The sequence below is a fragment of the Notamacropus eugenii genome, chromosome 5 (assembly GCF_028372415.1).
Source record: "Notamacropus eugenii isolate mMacEug1 chromosome 5, mMacEug1.pri_v2, whole genome shotgun sequence".
Lineage (NCBI taxonomy): Eukaryota > Metazoa > Chordata > Mammalia > Diprotodontia > Macropodidae > Notamacropus > Notamacropus eugenii.
This window is the reverse complement of record NC_092876.1, coordinates 361,611,601-361,632,007: the sequence shown is the minus strand read 5'-3', so window position 1 is coordinate 361,632,007 and position 20,407 is coordinate 361,611,601. Positions and strand designations below refer to the sequence as shown.

The window sequence follows — 20,407 nt, the reverse complement described above, 5'->3', positions numbered from 1 at the left end:
TTTATCCTTAAAACATCCCCTGAAAAAATTTAGTCAGAAATGGTGGATGAGGTGGTGTTTTCTTTCTTTTTTTTTTTTTAGGGGGGAAGGTATGAGGGCATGTAAGAGCGGTGGGGGAAGCTAGACCTGGTGAATGCTTCTGTGTGGTATAGTTGCTTTGGATTGGGAGCATAACCAGGGCTAGCAGTTACTAGTCTTACCTCCAGACATTGCAATTGATAACATGATTCTAAAATAATTTTAAAAGATAAGTGCTTTCATCAGTATTGTATTTCATCCTTTGATGTACATCCAAACTCCGTTTCCATCTTATAATTTCATTCATTATTGTGGCTCCAAAGAAAAAATGCCTCTTCAGCAACCTACTGGCAAACAGTAGCTAAGTTTAATGAGGCTGGTCGTCTGAAGACAGAGTATCGTTTGCCAGGCCATTTTTGGTACTTTTGCAGATTGGGTGGGACCTGCCAGAACTTGCATTCTGTTAACATAGTTTTTAAAATCTTCAGGTCCCCTTTGTCATAATGAGGTGTCAAGAGTAGGGTAACAGTGCAGGAGAATGATCATGATGCAGCTTAAAAAATAAAAACTGAAAAAAAATTTGAAAAAAGGCCATCCTATGACTGACAGTAGTACTAATGAAGATAAAAAGAAGGAAGTTAAAAACTTTGAATCAAAGTGTTTGCTGAAATCTATAAACAATAACAAAAAAGGCCTGGGGGGTGGGGAACCTGTGGCCTTCTTTGTCCTTGGGTCTGTCTCAGTCTTTTGACTGAGTCCACGTTTTATAGAACTTCTGTGAAGTTTGGATTCAGTCAAAAAGCTGCACTTGAGGACCTAGAGGACCACATGTGATCTTGAGGCTGCAGGTTCCCCAACCCCAAAAGACCTATTGGCTTTTAGGATAGCAAAATTTACTTTTTTTCTTGTGAGGGATGGCAGATTCCACCAGAATGCATTTATTCATATTCTAGCGACCGTAAATGTCAGGAAAAAAGCAGCACGAAAGAAGAAGCAAGCTTTGGATACTTTAGTAGAAGAGAAGTTATTAGTTGTAAGTTGAATTAAAGAAAATGATCAAACTGGGTGACAACTTAAAAAGTTTTCCTTAGGTAAATACTAGCCATACTATGATTAATTGCTCTAATTAAAACATTACTTAGTGCTTGAATAGTCCTTTTTAAAACTCCAAACTACTTAACTGCTTATTTATTACAACCCCCTAGTCAGGAGGGTGTTATAATTGTACTTCCCTAAAGGCAAGAATATTTTTGGTCACCTGTTACTTCTTTTGATTTCCAAGCTCCACTCCCTTGATGTTCCTTTATTGCCTGTTCTCTGTACTTTAGGTATCCTCAGGTACCTGTAAATCTGATGTTTCAGAATTTTGTCCGATGTCATTATTTCAAATTGCAAAGACTCACCTCTGCAAGTTCAAATGCTACAAGTTCAGAATTAATGAACAAGAAAATTACAGAGACTTTAAATTTGAGCTTTAAAATAAAATCATTTTTTGTTCGTTAACTTATTTCAGTCACCCAGAATAATGTTTTGGAAAAGTAATTTGGAGACTTTAACATTCTTAGGAGAAATTGTGTTTTCACAAATATAACAAAGATAAGAAAAATCGCATTAGGTGTTATTACTTTTTGCCCAGCTTTCATTTTAGGTGTGTAACTAAAGCTAAGTATACTTCTAAGTTATAACAACCGACATTTGAGCAAATTTTTTTAAATTGATATAATTTGCTTTTATGTCACCTACATTTCCCATTGTATCCCTGCCCAGCTCCTAACAAGTAATCCTTTGTAATAAAGAATAAAAAAAAGGAAACAGTCCAGCAAAACTAGCCACTACGTCTAAAAAAGTCTAACATCTCTAGTGTACCACATCCATAGTCCTCTATTTCTGTAAATAAGGGAGGGAGGTACCTCGTCATATCTGTTATTTCAGACCAAGCTTGGTCATTATAATTTCACAGTATTCAATTTCAATTGTTTTGTTACTTTTTATATTTATATTGTTATAGTCGTGTTTATTTTCCTGTTTAATTCACTTTGCATCAGTTCATACAATGCTTCCATACTTCTGTATTCATCATAATTATCATTTATTGTAGTATGATATTCTATTATGTTAATGTCCCATAGTCATTTTATAATCAAAGGGTATATACTTGTTTTCATTTCTTTGCTACTTTGAAAAGGGCTACTGTAAATATTTTGGTGTATATTATGATTTTTTTTTTTTATTATTGACCTCTTTGGGGCATATATTTAGTAGTAGAATCTTTTGTCAAAGGGTTTAGGCATTTTTATCACTTTTCTTTGAATTATTCCAAATTGCTTTCTAAAATCATTGCAAAGATTTGGATTTGGAGAAGCATCATTCACAAGTATCCTCGTTTCTCTTTATAATTCAGCATTGTTGCCCATAAATTTATATATGCTGTCTTAAATTTGTTTATGCTTTTGGTGTAATAAGTTATATAACTACCCATTATATATGGTAATACTTCCTTTCATTAGCTGTGTATTGTTTTAAACTTTCAAGTGATCATCCAGATTTAAAGAACCTAAGATTTGCTGATGAAATCCATCTTATTTATTTTTATATCATATGTATATTGTCATGTATATAATCATATATTTTTTTGTAGATATCAAGTATATGTTTTTTCTGTCTTCATTTTCCCACAATCTTTGTTTTGTTTTGTTTTTTTGGTTGCCAGCCTGTCCCCTGTATCATTCTATTTGCATTCCTTCATCTTTTGGTGCAGTGTCTTGGAGCACTGTGTCTTGAGCTGGGGAGACATTAGTTCAAATACAGCCTCACTTATTAGCTATGTGACCTTGGGCAAGTCACTTAATCTGCCTCAATTTCCACAACTGTAAAACTGGGATAGTAATAGTACATACCTCCCAGGAGGAAACAATGAAATAATATGTGTAAAATGCTTGGAACTGTTCCTGGCACATAATAATCACAATATAATTAGTGGTTATAATTATTATGATGGTTGTTGTCATTATCATTGACATCTTTTGTTATTATTATCGTCATCTTTTCTACTTTTATCATTTCTAAGATATGATAGATAGAGCTACACATAATGTCATAGAATTTTTTTTTTACATTTGGTTCTTGAGTTACTCCCTGCCCCCAAAGTACACGCCCTGCTGCCCAATGATGCTCAAATTGTTGGACATTTTTTCAACAGTGTAGCAAACCACCTAAAACAACATTTAGATTCTTTCATAGGTTCAGAGCTGAGAGCTTAACAACCCATCATCTACTAAGCAGAATTTAGATTATTTTCCCCTAAATGCATTATCTTTCATTAGTCTACTTTGAAACTCTCTTCTCACTCTTCTTATTCGCATAGCCTTTTGGGATATACTTGTAGTTTATTTGGGTTGTTTTAATATTTATAATATAAATATGTATAATATATAAATAATAATATTTATAATAATGTTGTAATTATTCTTCCTGGGAGAATTGAATGTCATCTCTAAATCTGGAGATTAACTACAAATCACTTTTTCTAAATAACTTATAAAAAATATTCAATACGATTGGCTCCAACTCTGAACCTTAGAGGACTCCAGTGTTTATTTTTCTGTATCTGCAGAAAGGTTCATTCTACCTATTTTCTTCCTGTCTAAACCAGGTCCCTATTCATGAATTCCATATTTACCCCCAGCTGCATGTACAGCAATTTAAAAATGAACCCTTTGGTTTGGAACTTTGTCAAAGGCTCTTTTTGGAGGTATTAAGTAAAATTATATATACTTGTTGTCCTTTGTTCACACTCACGTTTACTCCTCAAAGGATTGTATTAAGTTAATCAGATATAAATGCTCTTCATCAAAACCACACTGCTTTCTCCCTAGGTTTTTCTCCAAAGGTTATGTTTGCCTGAGTATTTATTGGTCTTACCCGCCATTATGCCTTTCTAGACATGAGGTACAACTTTTTGTTAATAAGGGTGCCCTTCTGTATGGATTGGTATTCACATTGTCAGTCGGCCAGTCTCTGGCTCATTAGCTGTTTATAATGACAGGTTACACATTTTGGCTAACAATTTTACAATTTTACTCTTGAGTTCCTCCAGAGCATTTGGCTGGATGTCATCCAGTCTTAATGATTTATTTACATCTACCTTGTCAATTAGGACTGACTATTTTGAGCATTTATCACTGCTTATTCTAATAGCTCTGATCTGTATACTGCAGAAAACATTTTGTAAGCAAGAAAGGTCTCTTGAGGTTCAGTGTTGGGATAAATCTTATTGAGTATTTTTATAAATTAATTAGAAATGGAAAACATTCTATGACATCTTCCTCAATAATCTACAAATTTAGCATTGTCATTCCATATCTCTGCTATTTCTTTTCCTGCACTTTTTCTACAGTATTTTGCACTTTGATCACCAAGCAATCCTACTGAATGCTAGCTTTCATCCTTGGCTTTGTTTTAGATAACTTTTTAATTATTGCCTTTGGGGTCCATTTCAATGTTTTGCTCAAATTCTCTGTTTATGAAGGGTAATCTTACTCATTATGAGATATTTCACATAGTGAGTAGTGCTATTATCAGTGTCATTTTCAGACACCAAAAACAATTGTTGAGCAGTTGCCTGAAATATTCTTCTAGTCTGTAGCCAGAAGGAACTTGTTATAGAGAAGATTACATTAGTATTTGCCCTCTGAACCTCATTTCTTGGACTTGTTTTTATTTTACTTGGCAACAGTTCCTTTATATTTAAAAGATGGCAAAAAGTTGTCTTACAGCCAAAACTAAATTATTATAAGGTTTTTTTCTGTTTTTTTAGGAGAAGGAATAAATTCTTTTTTTCTTTGTGGTATTTGTAGTGGAAATGTTATAAATGTGAAAATAAGGAACATTGGGTGTCAATTATTACTTTGATGAATATGAGATCTAATATTTGGCCACAGCTATCATGTCTTACCTCAAGACAGCTCTTCTCCAGACAAAACATCGCAAGTACCTTCTAGTGAAGTAGGGTCACACTTTATGCAGGACATAAGCCACAGATCTTGTAGAGGAGAGCAGCCAAGATGGTAAAGAACTATGAGTCAAATGAATAAGGATCCATTGAAGGAACTCAGATTATGTAGCCTGGAAAAAGAGAAGACTCAGAAAACATATGACCACTCTTTTCAAGAATTTGAAGAAATGTCACATGGAAAAGGTGTTAGATGTGTACTCTGATGCCAGAGGGTAAAACCAGAAGTAGTAGATAAGAATTGCAAAGAGGGAAATTTAGCCTTGGTGTCAGGGCTAACATTTCCTGACATTTAGAATTATCTAAAAGTGAAGCAGGCTGCCTTAAGAGATGGTAGGTCTCTGTGTATAAAAATATTTATAACATCTCTTTTTGTGGTGGCCAAGAACTGGAAATCGAGGGGATGCCTATCAATTGGGGAATGGCTGAACAAGTTGTGGTATATAAATGTAAGAGAATATTATTTTTCCATAAGAAATGATGAGCAGACAGATTTCAGAAAATCCTGGAAAGACTTATATGAACTGATGCTGAATGAAATGGGCAGAATCAGGAGCACACAATGTTAGAGTAATAGCCACAGTGTTCAATGACTGATTTTGATAGACTTAACTGTTCTTAGCAGTGCAAGGACCTAAAACAATTCCAAAAGACTCATGATAGAAAATGCCATCCTCATCCAGAGAAAAAGCTGTGGGGTTGGAATGCAGAGCAAAGCAGACTGTTTATTTTTGTTTGTTTTGTTTTGTTTTTTTCTTTCTCATGGTTTTTCCACTTCATTATAATTCTTCTGTGCAACATGACTAATGTGAAAATGTGTTTAATAGGACTGTATGTGTAGAGCCCATATGAGATTGCATGCCATCCTGGGGAGGGAGGCTGAGAGGCAGGGGGAGAAAATTTAAAACTTATGCAAGGAATGTTGAACACTAAAAATAAATAAATTGGAAATAAAATGGGAAAAAAAAGAAATGGTAGGTCTCTTCTCCTTGGAGTTCTTCAAGGAGTAACTTCATCTTCTATAATTCTTACTCATGCCTTCCCATAAGTAATCTATAATTTTAATTAAAATTCTTGACCTTTTTTTCCTCCAGATGAATCCTGTTATTATTTTTCTGTTTCTACAAAGTAATTCTTTGGTAGCTTTATTGACATTGCACTAAATAAGTAAATTAATTTAGGTGTAATATTATCTTTTTTATTATATTGACTTTAGTCTTGAGCAATCCATAGAAGATCTCCCTAACATGCTAGGGGCTTTTTTTTTTTTTTTTTTTGGTCTTTTAACATTTCATGGATACTATAGTAGCACTCAGGCTATCTCTTTATTTATCTCTTACTCTTACTACAAGACCTTGTTCAATTATTCATTCTTTCATTCATTCAGTATTTATCAAGTTCTTTTTATATGAAAGACACTGTGCTGGGTAGTGAGTATACAAAGGCAAAAACAAAAGCACACCAGTTTCTCCCTACAAGGAGCTTACTGATGAATACGGTGTTTGTACAAGTAAGTAAATTCAAGGTAGTTTGAGAAGTAAGAAAATACTTACAAAGGGTAGGTCTAGAAAGGTCTCCAGTAGAAGGTGGCATCTCAGTTGAGCCTGGAAAGTAGCTAATAATTCTAAGATATATGTTGATAGGTATAGAGACATACTTCCAAGTATGCAGGGCAGCCTATGTAAAATGGCAGAAATAAGAGACAGATTAATAAGTCACAAATAAAAAACAAGTAGGCCTCTTTGGCTGGACTGTTAAGGATGTGAAAAGAAGCAATGTGAGCTGAATCAGACATTTCCTTCTTTCGTATCTTTTTTGGCAGTTCTTCTTCTACCCCAAAAAGTCATTCCTAGGACAGGGTGCTGATCATTTTGTTAATCTAAGGGTATTCTAATATCCTAATTCTCTTGGCTCGTTATCATACTTGTTGTATAATAAGGGCCAATTTCAGGGCCACAGTTTGTAACTGGTTCCCATCGTGGTAAGCTCTTGGATACTATTCCCATCTGTTCTCAGATTGGACTATTCATGTAGTCAAGTTATAACAGTGCTGCAGTTTAAATTATTAAAGATTAGACATCTTGAACTAGATGTTCTATTAGACAACTTAAGTTCGGCATGTCCAGAACTGAACTCATTATCTTTCTTAACAAACCCTCCCCTCTTCCAGTCAGTCAACAAACATTTATTAAGTGCCTCTTCAGTACTGGGCATAGTGTTAAAGCACTAGGGAAACAGACCTAAAGAAGTCAGTCTTTGCCCTCAAGGAGCTTAATGTCTAATCCAAATTTCCATATTACTAGAGCACCACCATCCTTCCAGTTCCCCCAGACTCACAAGCTAGGTGTTAAACTTGACTCCTCCCTGTCTCTCACCCCTCCCATATCCAATCCGTGATTATAGCCAGTTGATTTCACTTTTGCATCAGCTCTAGTATAAGATCCCTTCTTTTCTGATACCACACTCCGGTGCAGACCCCTTATCTCCTCACACCTGGATTATTTCAATAGCCTGATGGTTGGACTTCCTGTCACAAGTCTCTCCTGACTTCAGTCTATCCTCCATTCGAGTGTCAATGATTTTCCTTAAGTTCAGGTCCAACAGTGTCCAGTAAACACCAGTAAATTTTAGTGGCTCTCTATCACCTCTAGGATCAAATACAAAATCCTCAGTTTAACGTTCAAAGCCCTGTAGAATTTAGATCTGTGACTCTTCTCAGGCTTCAAGTCCCAGCTACAATCTGACCTTCTACAATCCTTAATTGGCCTTTCCCAATCCTTAATCCTAGTACTTTCCATCTGTTGATTATTTCTGATTTATCCCATATATATCTTGTTTGTACATAGTTTTTGCATATTGTGTTCCTTGTTATAGATTGTGATCTCCTTGAGAACAAACAAGAACCGCCTTTTGTTTTTCTTTGTACATGTAGCACAGTGCCAGGACATAGTAAGTACTTAATAAAGACTGTATGACTCCTGTAAGATTTTTCTCTCTCATCTTCCTGAAGAGTATGTTTGTGGTCTGTCACCCCCACTTTATGCTGTAGAATTTTTTTTCAAGAAATGCAGATATTTTAGGCAGTACAAATGACAGCCTTAAAAAACACAAGGCAAAGCAAAAACTTGGGTCTTATTTTCGTTTTTTGGCTTGACTTCTTGTTTTTAGTCATCTTTTTCCATTAATAATCAACAAGAATTTACCATGTATTTATCATATGTCATGAACTGGGTTAAAAACATGGGATACAAAGGAAAGCAAAAATTATTCTCTACCCTTAATGGACTTACATTCTGATGGAGTAGATAACATGTAAGTAAATAGGTTTATACAACATCTATACAGATGGAAATATTAATGGAAAATAATACTAGAGGATGAGTAGGAGACTAGGAGAAATATTCTACAGAAGATGACATTTGGGATGAGTCATGAAGGAATCCAGATATTCCAAAAAGCATAGGTGAAAAGGGAGAATGTTCCAAAATCGGAGTAAAAGGGAGCAGCCACTTTAAGGGCACAGAGACTGGAGATGGAGTGTCCTGGTCCAATAAAACAATATGGCTGAACTCTAAAGCTCATGGAGGGGAATAAAGTGTTCAAAGACTGAAAATGGTAGGACGGATCTAGGTTGAGGAGAGCTTTAAATGCTAAACAAAGACTTTATATTTGGTCCTAGAAATGATAAGGGACTACTGGTGTTTATTGAACAGAGAGTACACATGGTCAGACCTGTGCTTTAGCAAAGTTATTTTGGAAGTTGAATGGAGGATGGAATGGAAGGGAAAGTGACTCGAGTCAGGGAGATCAATCAGAAGACCATTCCAATAGTAGAGGAGAAAGGTGATGGGGCACTGAATTTGGGTGATAGCTTGAGATGTTGTAAAGGTTAAAATGGCAAGATCTGTCACCTGATTGGGTTGTATGGTAAGATGACTTTTGTTGCAAACCTGGGAGGATGAGCAGGTAGGTAGTTGGTGCAACCAGCTGAGGGTCAGACCTGGGTCAGAAAAATCTTAGTTCAAATCCCATTTCAGATGCTTTGCTGGCCATGTGACCCCGGAAAAGTCATTTAATTTCTGTGCCTCAGGTTTCTCATCTGTAAAATGGAGATAATAATAGCACATCCATTTCAAGGTTATTATGAGAATAAAATACAATAATATTTGTAAAATACTTTGTAAACCTAAAGAGCTGCATAAATGCTAGCTCTAGCTGTTAATGGGATATCCAGTTAAAAATGTATTATGGGAAGTTGGCAGGGTTGTTTTTGTTTTTAATTTACCATAATAATGAAAGTCATCTTAGATTACCCATATTTTTATTTGATATTTAAATGGGACTGTCTTAATGAAACATGACAAATCATATGAACTGAATCTTACTATTTTTTTTCACGCCGGTTATGTATTTGTCAGTTAAAAAAAATCTAACTAGAAACAAATATTAGAATCTTGGTCCCTAATAAGAATAAGAAACAACTTTATGTATAAACACTTTTTTGAATTTTCATTCAGATATCTTCAAACACATCATCCCATCCAGAGGCTCCTGCCCCAGCTAAACAGTGTGAAGAGTCAGCCCTGTTTCAGTTTGCAGAGGTATGGTAATTTTTCTTCAGGATTCCAGTTGGTGTTTTGTGAGTGTGTGTATGTTTTATGGACAAAGTCATGTAAGTCTTTATGACTATGTAATCACTTGGGAAGCACCTGTGTAGTTGTGAAATTAATGTGTATGAAGTAGTCACTTTGTCATTAAATCATATAATAGAGTTCTGCGGGGAATCAAATAAAACACCTTTTAGTCTCAGGAAAACTTGCGATGGGAGGTTAGTACTGGGCAGTGAACTCTAGGTATGGTATTCTAATATCTGTGGTATATCTCCCCTAACACCATTCCCTGTCTGGAGTTTCTAGTTTCTCTTGGTGTAAATAGAACGAATCATCATTGAGGAGTTTTTCCCATTTTATAATAACTAATCTTAGAATACTCTCAAAATAGCCCAAGTATCAGTAATTCATTTATTTTGAAGGCAACATGAATTGTCAGGATAGCCAAGGGATCCCCCCATTTGTTGGCTTTCTCCCAGTGATGGCATTGGATGATGTGATTCATGAACTGTATTCTTGTGGTTACACAGCCACAAATCTGACCTGTTAAAAGCATTCAACTATCCTTTAGATATACTTTAATCATGGTATTTTTGCTGGTATGTTGGCTCCGGGCATTTTCTCTGGCTTCCTGCCGTCCCAGAAATACTCTCTCCTGATCTCCACCTCCTGGCTTCCTTCAAGTCCCGGTAAAATCCCATCTCCAGGAAAATTCTCCCCAACCTTCTTAATTCTAGGGCTTTTTTTTATTACTTCCTGTTTGTCTGGTATATGTTTTGTTTTGTTTTGTTTTCTTACTTTCTTTGTGCCCCCTAGGGCTTAGCACAGTGCCTGGCACATAATGGGCCTTGCAAATGCTTATTGACTTGACTTATTGACTTAATCCTAGACTAATGTTAGATAGGATGTCATGGGAACCCAGATTTCCTTGGACTAGAGAGACAAGGGGAAAAAGCAAAAAACTGAAATATTCATTGAAAGGAACTCGGAGGCATTGATGATGAAGATGATATTGCCCCAGAAGCTGTAGTTTTAGTTGAGTCCTCATTGCTAAATGTTATCATCAAAGTATGAAGGAGTTGATGTTTTGTATGTTTTCTTTTTGTAACCCTAAAGAAGAAAGCGATTACATCCGTTCAATAAACATTTAGTGAGCAACTATCATGCACGAGGTCTTGTGTGATTTGGGACAAATTACTTAACCTCTTTGGGTCTTAGTTCCCACATCTGTAAAAGGAGAAGACTGGAATAGATAACCTCCAAGGGCCCTTACAGCTCTAAATCTTTTTAATTAATTTTTCAATGAACAAAAATTAATTTTCTCTCCCCACCCACCCCTACCATTGAGAAAAGAAAGACAAGAAGAGAGAAAGAGACAGAGAAAGAGAAAGAAAATAAATCCCTGTAATAGATATGCATAGCCAAGCAAAACACAGGTATCTCCTTTTTCTCCCTGGGTCTATCATTTCTCTGTCAGGAGGAATAAGTAGCATGCTTCATCATTGTTCCAGCTCTAAGTCTATGACCCTATGAAGAAATCTACAGACTGGTCAGCTGTGGAGGAATAAGATATAAGATAGCTGCTGTATAGCAAAATAGAGGCAGCTAGGTGGCTCAGTGGATGCAGTATCACTCCTGGAGTCAGGAAGACCTGAGAAACTTAGTCGCTGCAATAGGACCCTGGGCAAGTCGCTTAATCTCTTTTTGCCTTGGGGGCAGCTAGGTCACTCAATGGGTAGAGCACTGGGTCTGGAGTCAGGAAGATCTGAGGCACTCATTCACTAGCTGTGTGACCCTGAACAAGTCATTTAGCCTAACTTTAATCTACTGGAGAAGGAAATGGCAAACCACTCCAATATGTTTGCAAAGAAAATCTCAGATGGGATCACAAAGAGTTGGATATGACTTAACAACTAAACAATATAGCACAATAGTAAAAGTGCTGTAAGAGGTGCTGTTACAGTGCAGAAAAAGAAAGCAAGACACTTGGAAAGACTTCTTCATTTATGGAGGTGGAATTTGAACTGGTCCTTGGCTAGGAACCTGCTTCAGTTGTCCAGGCATGAAATAATGACAGAGGAAGAAAAAAAGGGAACTGCTGTCTGATGAGAGACATGGCTGTCTCGCTGTCGGGAATTTGACCTACTAAACAATCAATTTTGACACATCCATATAGTTAAGTATGTTTTTATTGGTTTCTAATCCCAAATTGATGGAGATTGTGAGAAAAAAACACAAACTTTTTTTAGGTTTGGAGGAAAAAGTAATCAATGAAGTTATTAATATCCACATCCATTTGACTGGGAAAAACAACAACTCTGCATTATATCTTTGTTAGTGCTCTACACTAGGAATGAACCAAAGTGATCTATTGTGCACGTTCAGGTCAGACCCTTCAGAAAAAAAAATTATTCTGTCTCTTTGGATAGTTATATCAAATATTAATTTGCTACTTTTCTGGCATGTTTATAATAAGCTTACTTCCTAATGGTGCAACATTTATCTTGGCTGTTTGGGTGTTGCTTTATGAAACTTGTAATAAAAAATATCATATAATTCTATTGTCTCATAAAGAACAATTAGGTTGATGAATTCTGAATAAATTAACATGTTGTAATAATCTTCCATTATGAAAAACAGACCATTATTTTCACTGTCTAGAGGGATAGCTTTGTAGCACTTATTTGTCTTTATTGTGATCCATTTGGTGTTAATAAAAAATTTTAAAGTAAAGAAAGAAAACATCTGGCAAAATGGTCATTTGTTTTTCATGCGGATTCTGAGCCAACCCCTTCCAGTTCTTCAAAATCATTTGTTTCCCTTTCAAGACAGAACTGATTTGCTTCTCTTTGTATTTTATTGTTTTAACACTCTAGGATATGTACAATAAGATAAGTAATAGCTAATCTTTGACATACCTGATCTCTTTAGCACATTATAACTACTCCATTGTGTTTATCTTAGTTTTAGATGCTGGCCTGGGATTCAGCAGCTGATACAATTGCATTTGAAACGGTTATGCCATGCAGGCATAATTTAAATACCATGTAAACAATACCACCATTGGGTTCTTTATTGTTTTTGTTCAGTTGTGTCCAGCTCTTTTGGGGTTTTCTTGGCAAAGATACTGGTTTTCCATTTCCTTCTCCAGTTCATTTGATGAGAAAACAGAGGCAAACAGGGTTAAGTGACTTGCCCAGGGTCACACAGCCTCTGTCTTAGGACAGATTTGAACTTGGGAAGCTGAGTCTTCCTGCCTCCAGTCCTGACACACTGGGTTCATTATTAGAGTCATACCAAAACACCTCTGATTTCTAGTGAAGCTTCTTAGATGAGCTCGGTGTAGCAAAAGCAGTTGTTCTATGAATCTTGGAAGGGAGGATTGCTGGCTCACTAATAAATCAGTTGATTATTGATTGTTTCCTTCTCTCTATACCCCTATCCCTTCTTTTCTTCCTTCCATCTCCCCCACCGACCTTTCATAGCAAGTAATATCCATGGTTTTTGGCCTGGTTCTTCTTAAACCATTTCTCCTAAAGTAGAAAGTATCTCTCTGCTTACCTGGGAGAGAGTTCCACATTGAAACAGTGACAGATGATAATATCTTCTGCTTAAACTCAATTTTAGGAAGCTACATATAGTACCTTAAAATAAGAGGGTTGATTTGAACACGATAGCAAAATCATTGCATACCAGTTGTATAGTAGTCTGTGTATTATCCAGACTAATGAAGGGAAGGGGTGATGTGGAGAAACCACAAAACAAATTAGTTAATACAAAAAATAATTTTCATTTGGAATTAGATATTATAAAATTCATTTTTCTTATATTTTCTTCATATATCTAGTGTATATCTTTTCTACTGGACTTTTGCTTAACCTACTCTTAGGATTAGCCTGTCTTCCCTAAGCATACCCTGTGAATAGAAGTCAGGGATATGGTTCAAAAGTATGTTGCATGGCAACAGAGTATAGTCTATTAAATTAAAATTTAGGCTTTATATAATTTACAAAATGATTGCTAGAAAGTAGTAGAGGAAAAGTTTTTGGGCTATGTCACTTTAGTCTCTTAGAGTCTAAAAAAGCCTGATTTCCTCATCTTTAAAAGGAAGGAATTGAACTAAGTGAGTTCTAAGAGCCTTCTAGCCATGAAATACTATAATTCTGTGATCTTTGGCTAGTCAGTAAGAGTTAGTTGTGGGTGTGGATGTATTTGTATACACACACACAAGTTAGTGTGGGGATATGTATACAAATAGAGCATTTAGTAAGCACTAACTGTGTGCTAAACTCTGGAAATACTACTGCTACTACTATGACTACGTCAGCTACTACTACAGACCACTACTAATAGATGTTAATAAACTATTTATTATGTTATCATATTAATTAAATATATTAAGAATTATATAAAGAATTTTAAATATATTTTTATAAATATGTATTCATGTGTTGTATTTTGCTATATATTTACACATTTCTATTTTATAAATATAGATTTACATATAAAATATATAAAGAAATAAATAAAATAATAAAAATTTTTAAAAGAATTCAAGGTTTAAGGTTTATAAAGTGCTTCACACACACACACACACGCGCTTCTCCTTTGGCCCTTGGGTAGCCTGATGCTATTAATATCCTAATTTTAGAAATGGCAGAATTTAGGCTGAGAGGAGTGAAGGTACCTGTCTGGTCCACACAGCTAGTACGTGTCTTAAGTGAGCTCTCGACGCAGACCTTCCTGACTCCAGGCTCAGCACTCCGTCCATGGGAAGGGTCTAGCTGAATAACGTCAAGGCAGACCCTACCATCTTCCATTCTAATCAAGAAAGGAAAAACATGAAGGCTGTAAAGGGGAATGGGGAAAGACATGTGAGCTAGGGTTGAGGAGGTCTTTGGAGAGTAAGTTCAGGGGTGAAAGAGGTGAAGCATTGTGGGGATCTTTCTTGAAATGGTGGTCCCTGGGGAAGGAGTCACCAGTTAGAAGAAGGGCTTCAGAACAGAGGTTTCTCAAGGGTGGCAAAGAGGAGAAAGACGAATTCCAAGAGTGATCGAAGGCTCATCACCTCACACCTATCCTACTGCGATAGCCTGCTGGTCAGTCTCCTTGCCACAGACTTGTATTATAAGTATTAATTAATCAGTATTATTATTATTATAAGTATATTGTATTACTTGTATTGTATTATTATTACTTGTGTACTACTTTGCCACAAGTATTCTTTGATGCCATAATACAACTCTCTATCCTTTTCCTCAAACAAGACACTCCTCCTGACTCTAGGCTTTCAGTGACAAAGAGAACATTTTATATTTGGTAGAAAGTTTTTTTTTGTCTGGAAGTTAAATTTGTTTCTGCAGCTTTGAGGTACTAACCCTAAACTCAAGGGCCAAATAGCTCAAATGTGAGCATTTCTCCACACATAAGATGGTCTTTCAACTATTTACAGTAAACACTGGCATGTGTACTCTTCCCTCTGTACTACAAATCCCAGCGTGCCAGTCAAAGGTTGACACTCCCATTGTAATGGAATAAATGCCGGAATGCTCTCTCTCATCTTTACCTCCTGGCTTCCCTGCTTTTCTAAGTTTTGGTTAATATCCTGCCTTCTATGGGAAGCTTTTTCTGATCCCCATTAATTCTAGTGCCTTCCCTGTGTTGATGACTTCTAATTTATTCTGTGTAATTCTTGGTTGTACATAGCTGTTCACATGCTGTCTCTCTCAACAGATTGTGATTCCTTGAGAGTGGGAACTGTCTTTTGCTTTTCTTTGTATCTCCAGTACTTAGCATAGTGCCTGGCACATAGTGGGAACTTATAAATGTTTATCAACTGACTGAGTCCAGGAATGAGCAAAGTAAAGCTTAACTCTTAAGATGGGTGATTTGTAAATGTTTTGGGGAATGTGAACAAGCGCAATTGTCTTAGTGCATTAGGGTATTAGTGCAATTGTATGTCTATAGAAGCTGTCAGTTATATAGAAGGTAGCTGTTACACATTCTCATGGAAGGTTTTAGAAGAAAATTTAATTAATGCACATATGCACATAGAGAGGGGATTTGGGCGATTATAGACCTTTCCAATGAGGAGATAGTAGGGACCACCTTCCACCCCAACACACACACACACACACACACACACACATACACACACACATACACACTTTACATGCCTCTGTTTATAAACAGATTAGGGAGTTATGTAATTATGATTTTATGCTTCCAAGAGAATTTCTCCACTACCCATAATATATACATATTTGTATATATGTGTATATATACATATATATACATACATACATATATACATATGTCTCCTACCTAACAGCCATACTGTCTGAACTTTAACTTAAAAGAGGTTACTCTTTTGAATTAAGCACTGCCAGTTATGGTTGTTGCTTTTAAACATATGACCCATAGATGCAGAACGTGTTAAACCAGTGTAATGCCTTTGATAGCTAAAATGAGGGGTTCTTAACCTCAGGTCCACTTGTTTTTTTTTTTTTTTTTAAATATCCTGATTGTACAAAATGAGAATTGCCCAGGAGACAGCATAAAAAAAAATCATCAAAAAGATATATGATCTGAAAAGCAATGAAATAATGCCATTATATGTCAGGGGCCAAATTATCCTTTTAAGTATCTTTTTAAGTGAATAAAGAGCATATTCTCTAATAAAAATAAGTGAATGAATATTTTTATAATTATATTTTAATCATCTTTATTTTTATGTATTTAAAAATATTATTCTGAGAAGTCCACAGAATTCACCAGACTACCAAAGGGATCCATGATACATAAAAAGATTAAGAACCTCTGACCTAGTGTGATAGGATTTTTCAGACCCTTTCTCCCAAAATAGTAAGAATTAGAAGAATATAAAAGCACTGGTTGACTTGTAAGAGATAAGGTGCCGAAAGAGGGGAGTGAAGGGTAGAAAATGGAAATGTGGGGAAAGAGGAAGGGAAAACCACATAATAATTTCATCCAGGGCTTGCCTTGTTCAACACACAGTTAATCAAGACCTGACTATATGTGCACCAATTAAACTGTCTTTTAAAAAACTTCTATGAGAATGTGTAACCGTTACCTTTCATATAACAAGCACCTTCTAAATTGGCATAGAATTGCTATAATTATAGCCTTTGCTCATACCCCAAAACATTTTCCATTACTACATAAATCACCCATCCGGATAAAACTCCCAGGCGCTAAAAATTTTGGTTTTTTTTTTTCCTTCTGTCATATGTACTTTATAGGCACAAAATTAATGATAATTAGATATTAACTAGACATGAACTTCCTAGCGCTTCTAGAGCCTGACATGGGGTACGGGAGGGGGAGTTAGAAAACCCCCCAGTGGGACATTTCATCTAAATATCTCTTTATCACAGTGTATTGTAAATGTCTCACCATGATAGTGTGGGAATTAAGGGAATTAGCTGGGAATTAGGGGAAATAAAATGTTACAGAATAGGAAAAAAACAATTCACACATCATATTTATTCTCTGATAGGCCTCCAATAATAAGATCAAGCAGAATCAATTATTTAATACTATATATATCTGTAATATAATTTAAACAGCGGGAAAGATTCCTGGAGACCATCCCCTATGACTTTTCATTCTGACTGAATGGCCCTTTTAACGTTCTTTCTCTTTATTGCCATCACCACAGGAAACAATCAAATGGACGAAGTATAAAAAAGGAATGATTCCCTTCCAGGAGGGCTGTAATTCATTGTGAACATTGTTTACCCAAGACTTGTCTTTTGTTATCAAGTGGACATTTGTTAAAGTTGGAAAGTATTTTCATTTACCTACAAGTGAGACACATTAACAAACATGTTAAGGATGGTATTTGCCTTCTTAGCTGCAATTGATGAAAAGCCCACAGGTGTATTCTCATTCCAGATTCACCAACTATCAATCCAAATGAAGGAAATTTTACCTTGAAGATTTTGGGGGGATAAATTTTAACATTCAGAGGGCAAAAATATATGCATTGTGCAAGTAAAATCTAAATAGAAAATCTAATGAAAACCCTAACACCATTATCAACCTGTTTCTCATGATTTTTTTCCCTAATCAGTAACCCATATAGTCTGAATTTAGGCCATTAATAACTCTGGTCTTCCCATGTGTCTATATTATGACCCTTGTAATTAGTCAAAATGAGTATTCTATCTGTAACATTTATTTTTCACACCTAACTAGGTTAATCAGTCACTTCTAAGGAGAAATCTGTTTATTTATTGAACACAGATGCTAAGATTGGATTCCAAAATATAACCAGATGCTAAATTTCCGTGTTTTAGTTTATTGAAAGACCCTGATCAGCCTGTGGTCTTCTCTGCTGTGTACTCATTTACAATTAACTTAACGCTTTATCTACACAAAACAGATTCATATGTTTAATACTTATTAGAAGCATTTGAAGGTAGTCAGTATGAGCAATTTGGAACAGAAAACTTTTTTCCTTCAAGATAAGAGAACCTCAGAGTTGCGGAAGACCATAGAACATTTTACTACAACCTGTGCTTATTCTAATCCAGGGGTGGGGAACCTGCAGCCTTCAGGTCGCATGTGGCCCTCTAGGTCCTCAAGTGCAGCCTTTGACTGAATCCAAACTTTACAGAACAAATCTCCTTAATAAAAGGATTTGTTCTGTAAAACTTGGACTCAGTCAAAAGGCTGTACCCAAGGACCTAGAAGGCTACATTTGGTCTCGAGACCACAGGTTCCCCATTGCTGTAGTCCCTCCATATTTATATGGCACATGATTTCATTGGTGTGTAATCATAGACTGTAACTCCTTTGTGACTTAATTAGAAAGTCTTTTGGAGTTGCTCTGGTCACCCATGACAGCTGTGTGGATGCTAGATTGGAAACTGGAAACACATGAGGCAGGGAGACTAATTAAGAAGCTATTTCAATAGCCCATGCAAGAGATATTGGGTATCTGTACTAGCATAGGAAGAAGTACTGTGAGTGGCATAGAGACATGCCAAAGACACTGTGAAGGCAGAATTGGTAACACTTGATGAGTTTGTAATTTACAAGTTTGACAAGTATGCCATCTGTGCTTCAATCCAAGTCACTGATAAACATGCTAAAAGACCCCATCCCAAGTATAGAACCCTTGAGTCCTCCAACAAAGACATCCCTCCAAATTAATGATTACCCTTTGGGTCTGTTGATTCAGCCAGTTCCAATGACCTAATCTCTCATGTTGTTGAAAATCATCAGTGGTGGAGAATTTGTTAAATCATTGGTTAATCTGTCATTCTGGTAATTGTAAAAACAAAAGAAATAAGATTAGCTCATCATGAATCTGTTCCTAATTAAGCCATACTGGCCCTTAGTTATCATTTTTTAAATGTCCACAAACCATCCCTTTAATAGTTCTTTCAGTAAGTATTCAAAGTCAAACTTATCAGTTTGAAGACACCATTAGTGTTGATCTTTTGTTTTTAAAAAGTGATGTAACATTTGCTATGGCAGTCAATCAGTCAGTCTTTAAACATTTACTAAGTGCTCCCCTATATGCCAGGCACTGTACTAGTTAGTAGGGATAAAAAAATGAAACGATCCTTACCTTTAGTAAACTCATATTCTTTTGAGGAGAAAATATGCATATCAGTCCTTTGCATTCTTTAATCTTCTCCTTGTCTCCAACATATCATTAAAAAAAACCAAACAAACTCCAAACAACCCATTTTATTGCCTTAGCATTTGTCAACAACCTCTGTTCAGTCTGTGCTTTATGACTCTGAACACTCTTAAAGGGATGTGTAATGCTTGTATTCATCTTCCATCATATACCTTTATTTGCAATTTCTTTACATGTATTTTAAAAATCTGGCCATTGAGCTCTTTGTGCGTTCACATCAAAATCTTGAATAGTTCTGGTTTTTATTCCTCTTTGGAATAATTACTGTTTTTAGCTTCAGAATTTGATTCTTGAAGGCTTTCCATCCCTCTTGGGGCAACATCCTCTAGCAGAATTTTAGGACATGGAAAACTACCTATCCTTTCTGTAATCTCTTAGAAATCTATTGTTCCAAAATCTAGTGTAGAGGTCAAACTGTCCATTTTAACTGTCTCAAACTGAAATATAAGGGGTCACTTTCCCCCCCAAGTTTCCTATCATTTCTATTTTCACTACTTTTGGCTACTTTAGAAATTAAATCTTATTTTTTTAAGTAACAAAAATTGATTTTCTCTCTCCCTCCTCCAGCATTAAAGGAAAGAAAGAAAAAACTCTTGTGATTTATGCATATTCAAGTAAAACAAATTCATTGGCCCTATTTTTAAAAAAGTCTCATTCTGAGCCCTGAGTTCATCAGCTCTCTGTCAGGAGGTGGGTCATGTGCTTTCTCTTCAATCCTGAAATCATGGTTGGTCGTTATGTTGATGAGGGTTCTTATGGCTTTTAAAAATGTTTTTACAGTGTAATTATTGTATTAATTGTTCCCATTCAGCTTGTTTCACTCAATATCAGTTCATACCAGTCTTTCCAGGTTTCTCTGAAACTATCTACATCATTATTTTCAATAACACGGTAGTATTAAATTACATTTGTATTCCTCAATTGCCTAGCCATTCCCCATTTGGTGCGCACCCACTTGGTTTTCAGTTCTTTACAAAAAGAGTTGCTATAAATATTTTTGTATGTGGGGCCTTTGTCTTCTTTCTTGGATATGCTTGAGATATAGACTTAGTATTGCTGGATCAAAGGGTATGCACAATTTAGTCACTTTTG

General features: G+C 35.8%; 1 protein-coding gene across 16 annotated transcripts in view; it reads left to right on the top strand.

Moving 5' to 3' along the window:
• Positions 1-20,407, top strand: part of BBX (BBX high mobility group box domain containing) — a 351,434-nt gene that overhangs the window by 259,803 nt on the left and 71,224 nt on the right. For 14 of the 16 annotated variants that reach the window (XM_072614111.1, XM_072614110.1, XM_072614107.1 and 11 more), the window contains one exon: positions 9,547-9,630. The exons of the other annotated variants lie outside the window; for them this stretch is intronic. In XM_072614111.1, coding sequence (XP_072470212.1) covers positions 9,547-9,630 — 84 coding nt within the window. The remainder of the gene's footprint in view (positions 1-9,546; positions 9,631-20,407) is intronic. 16 annotated transcript variants of the gene reach the window in all.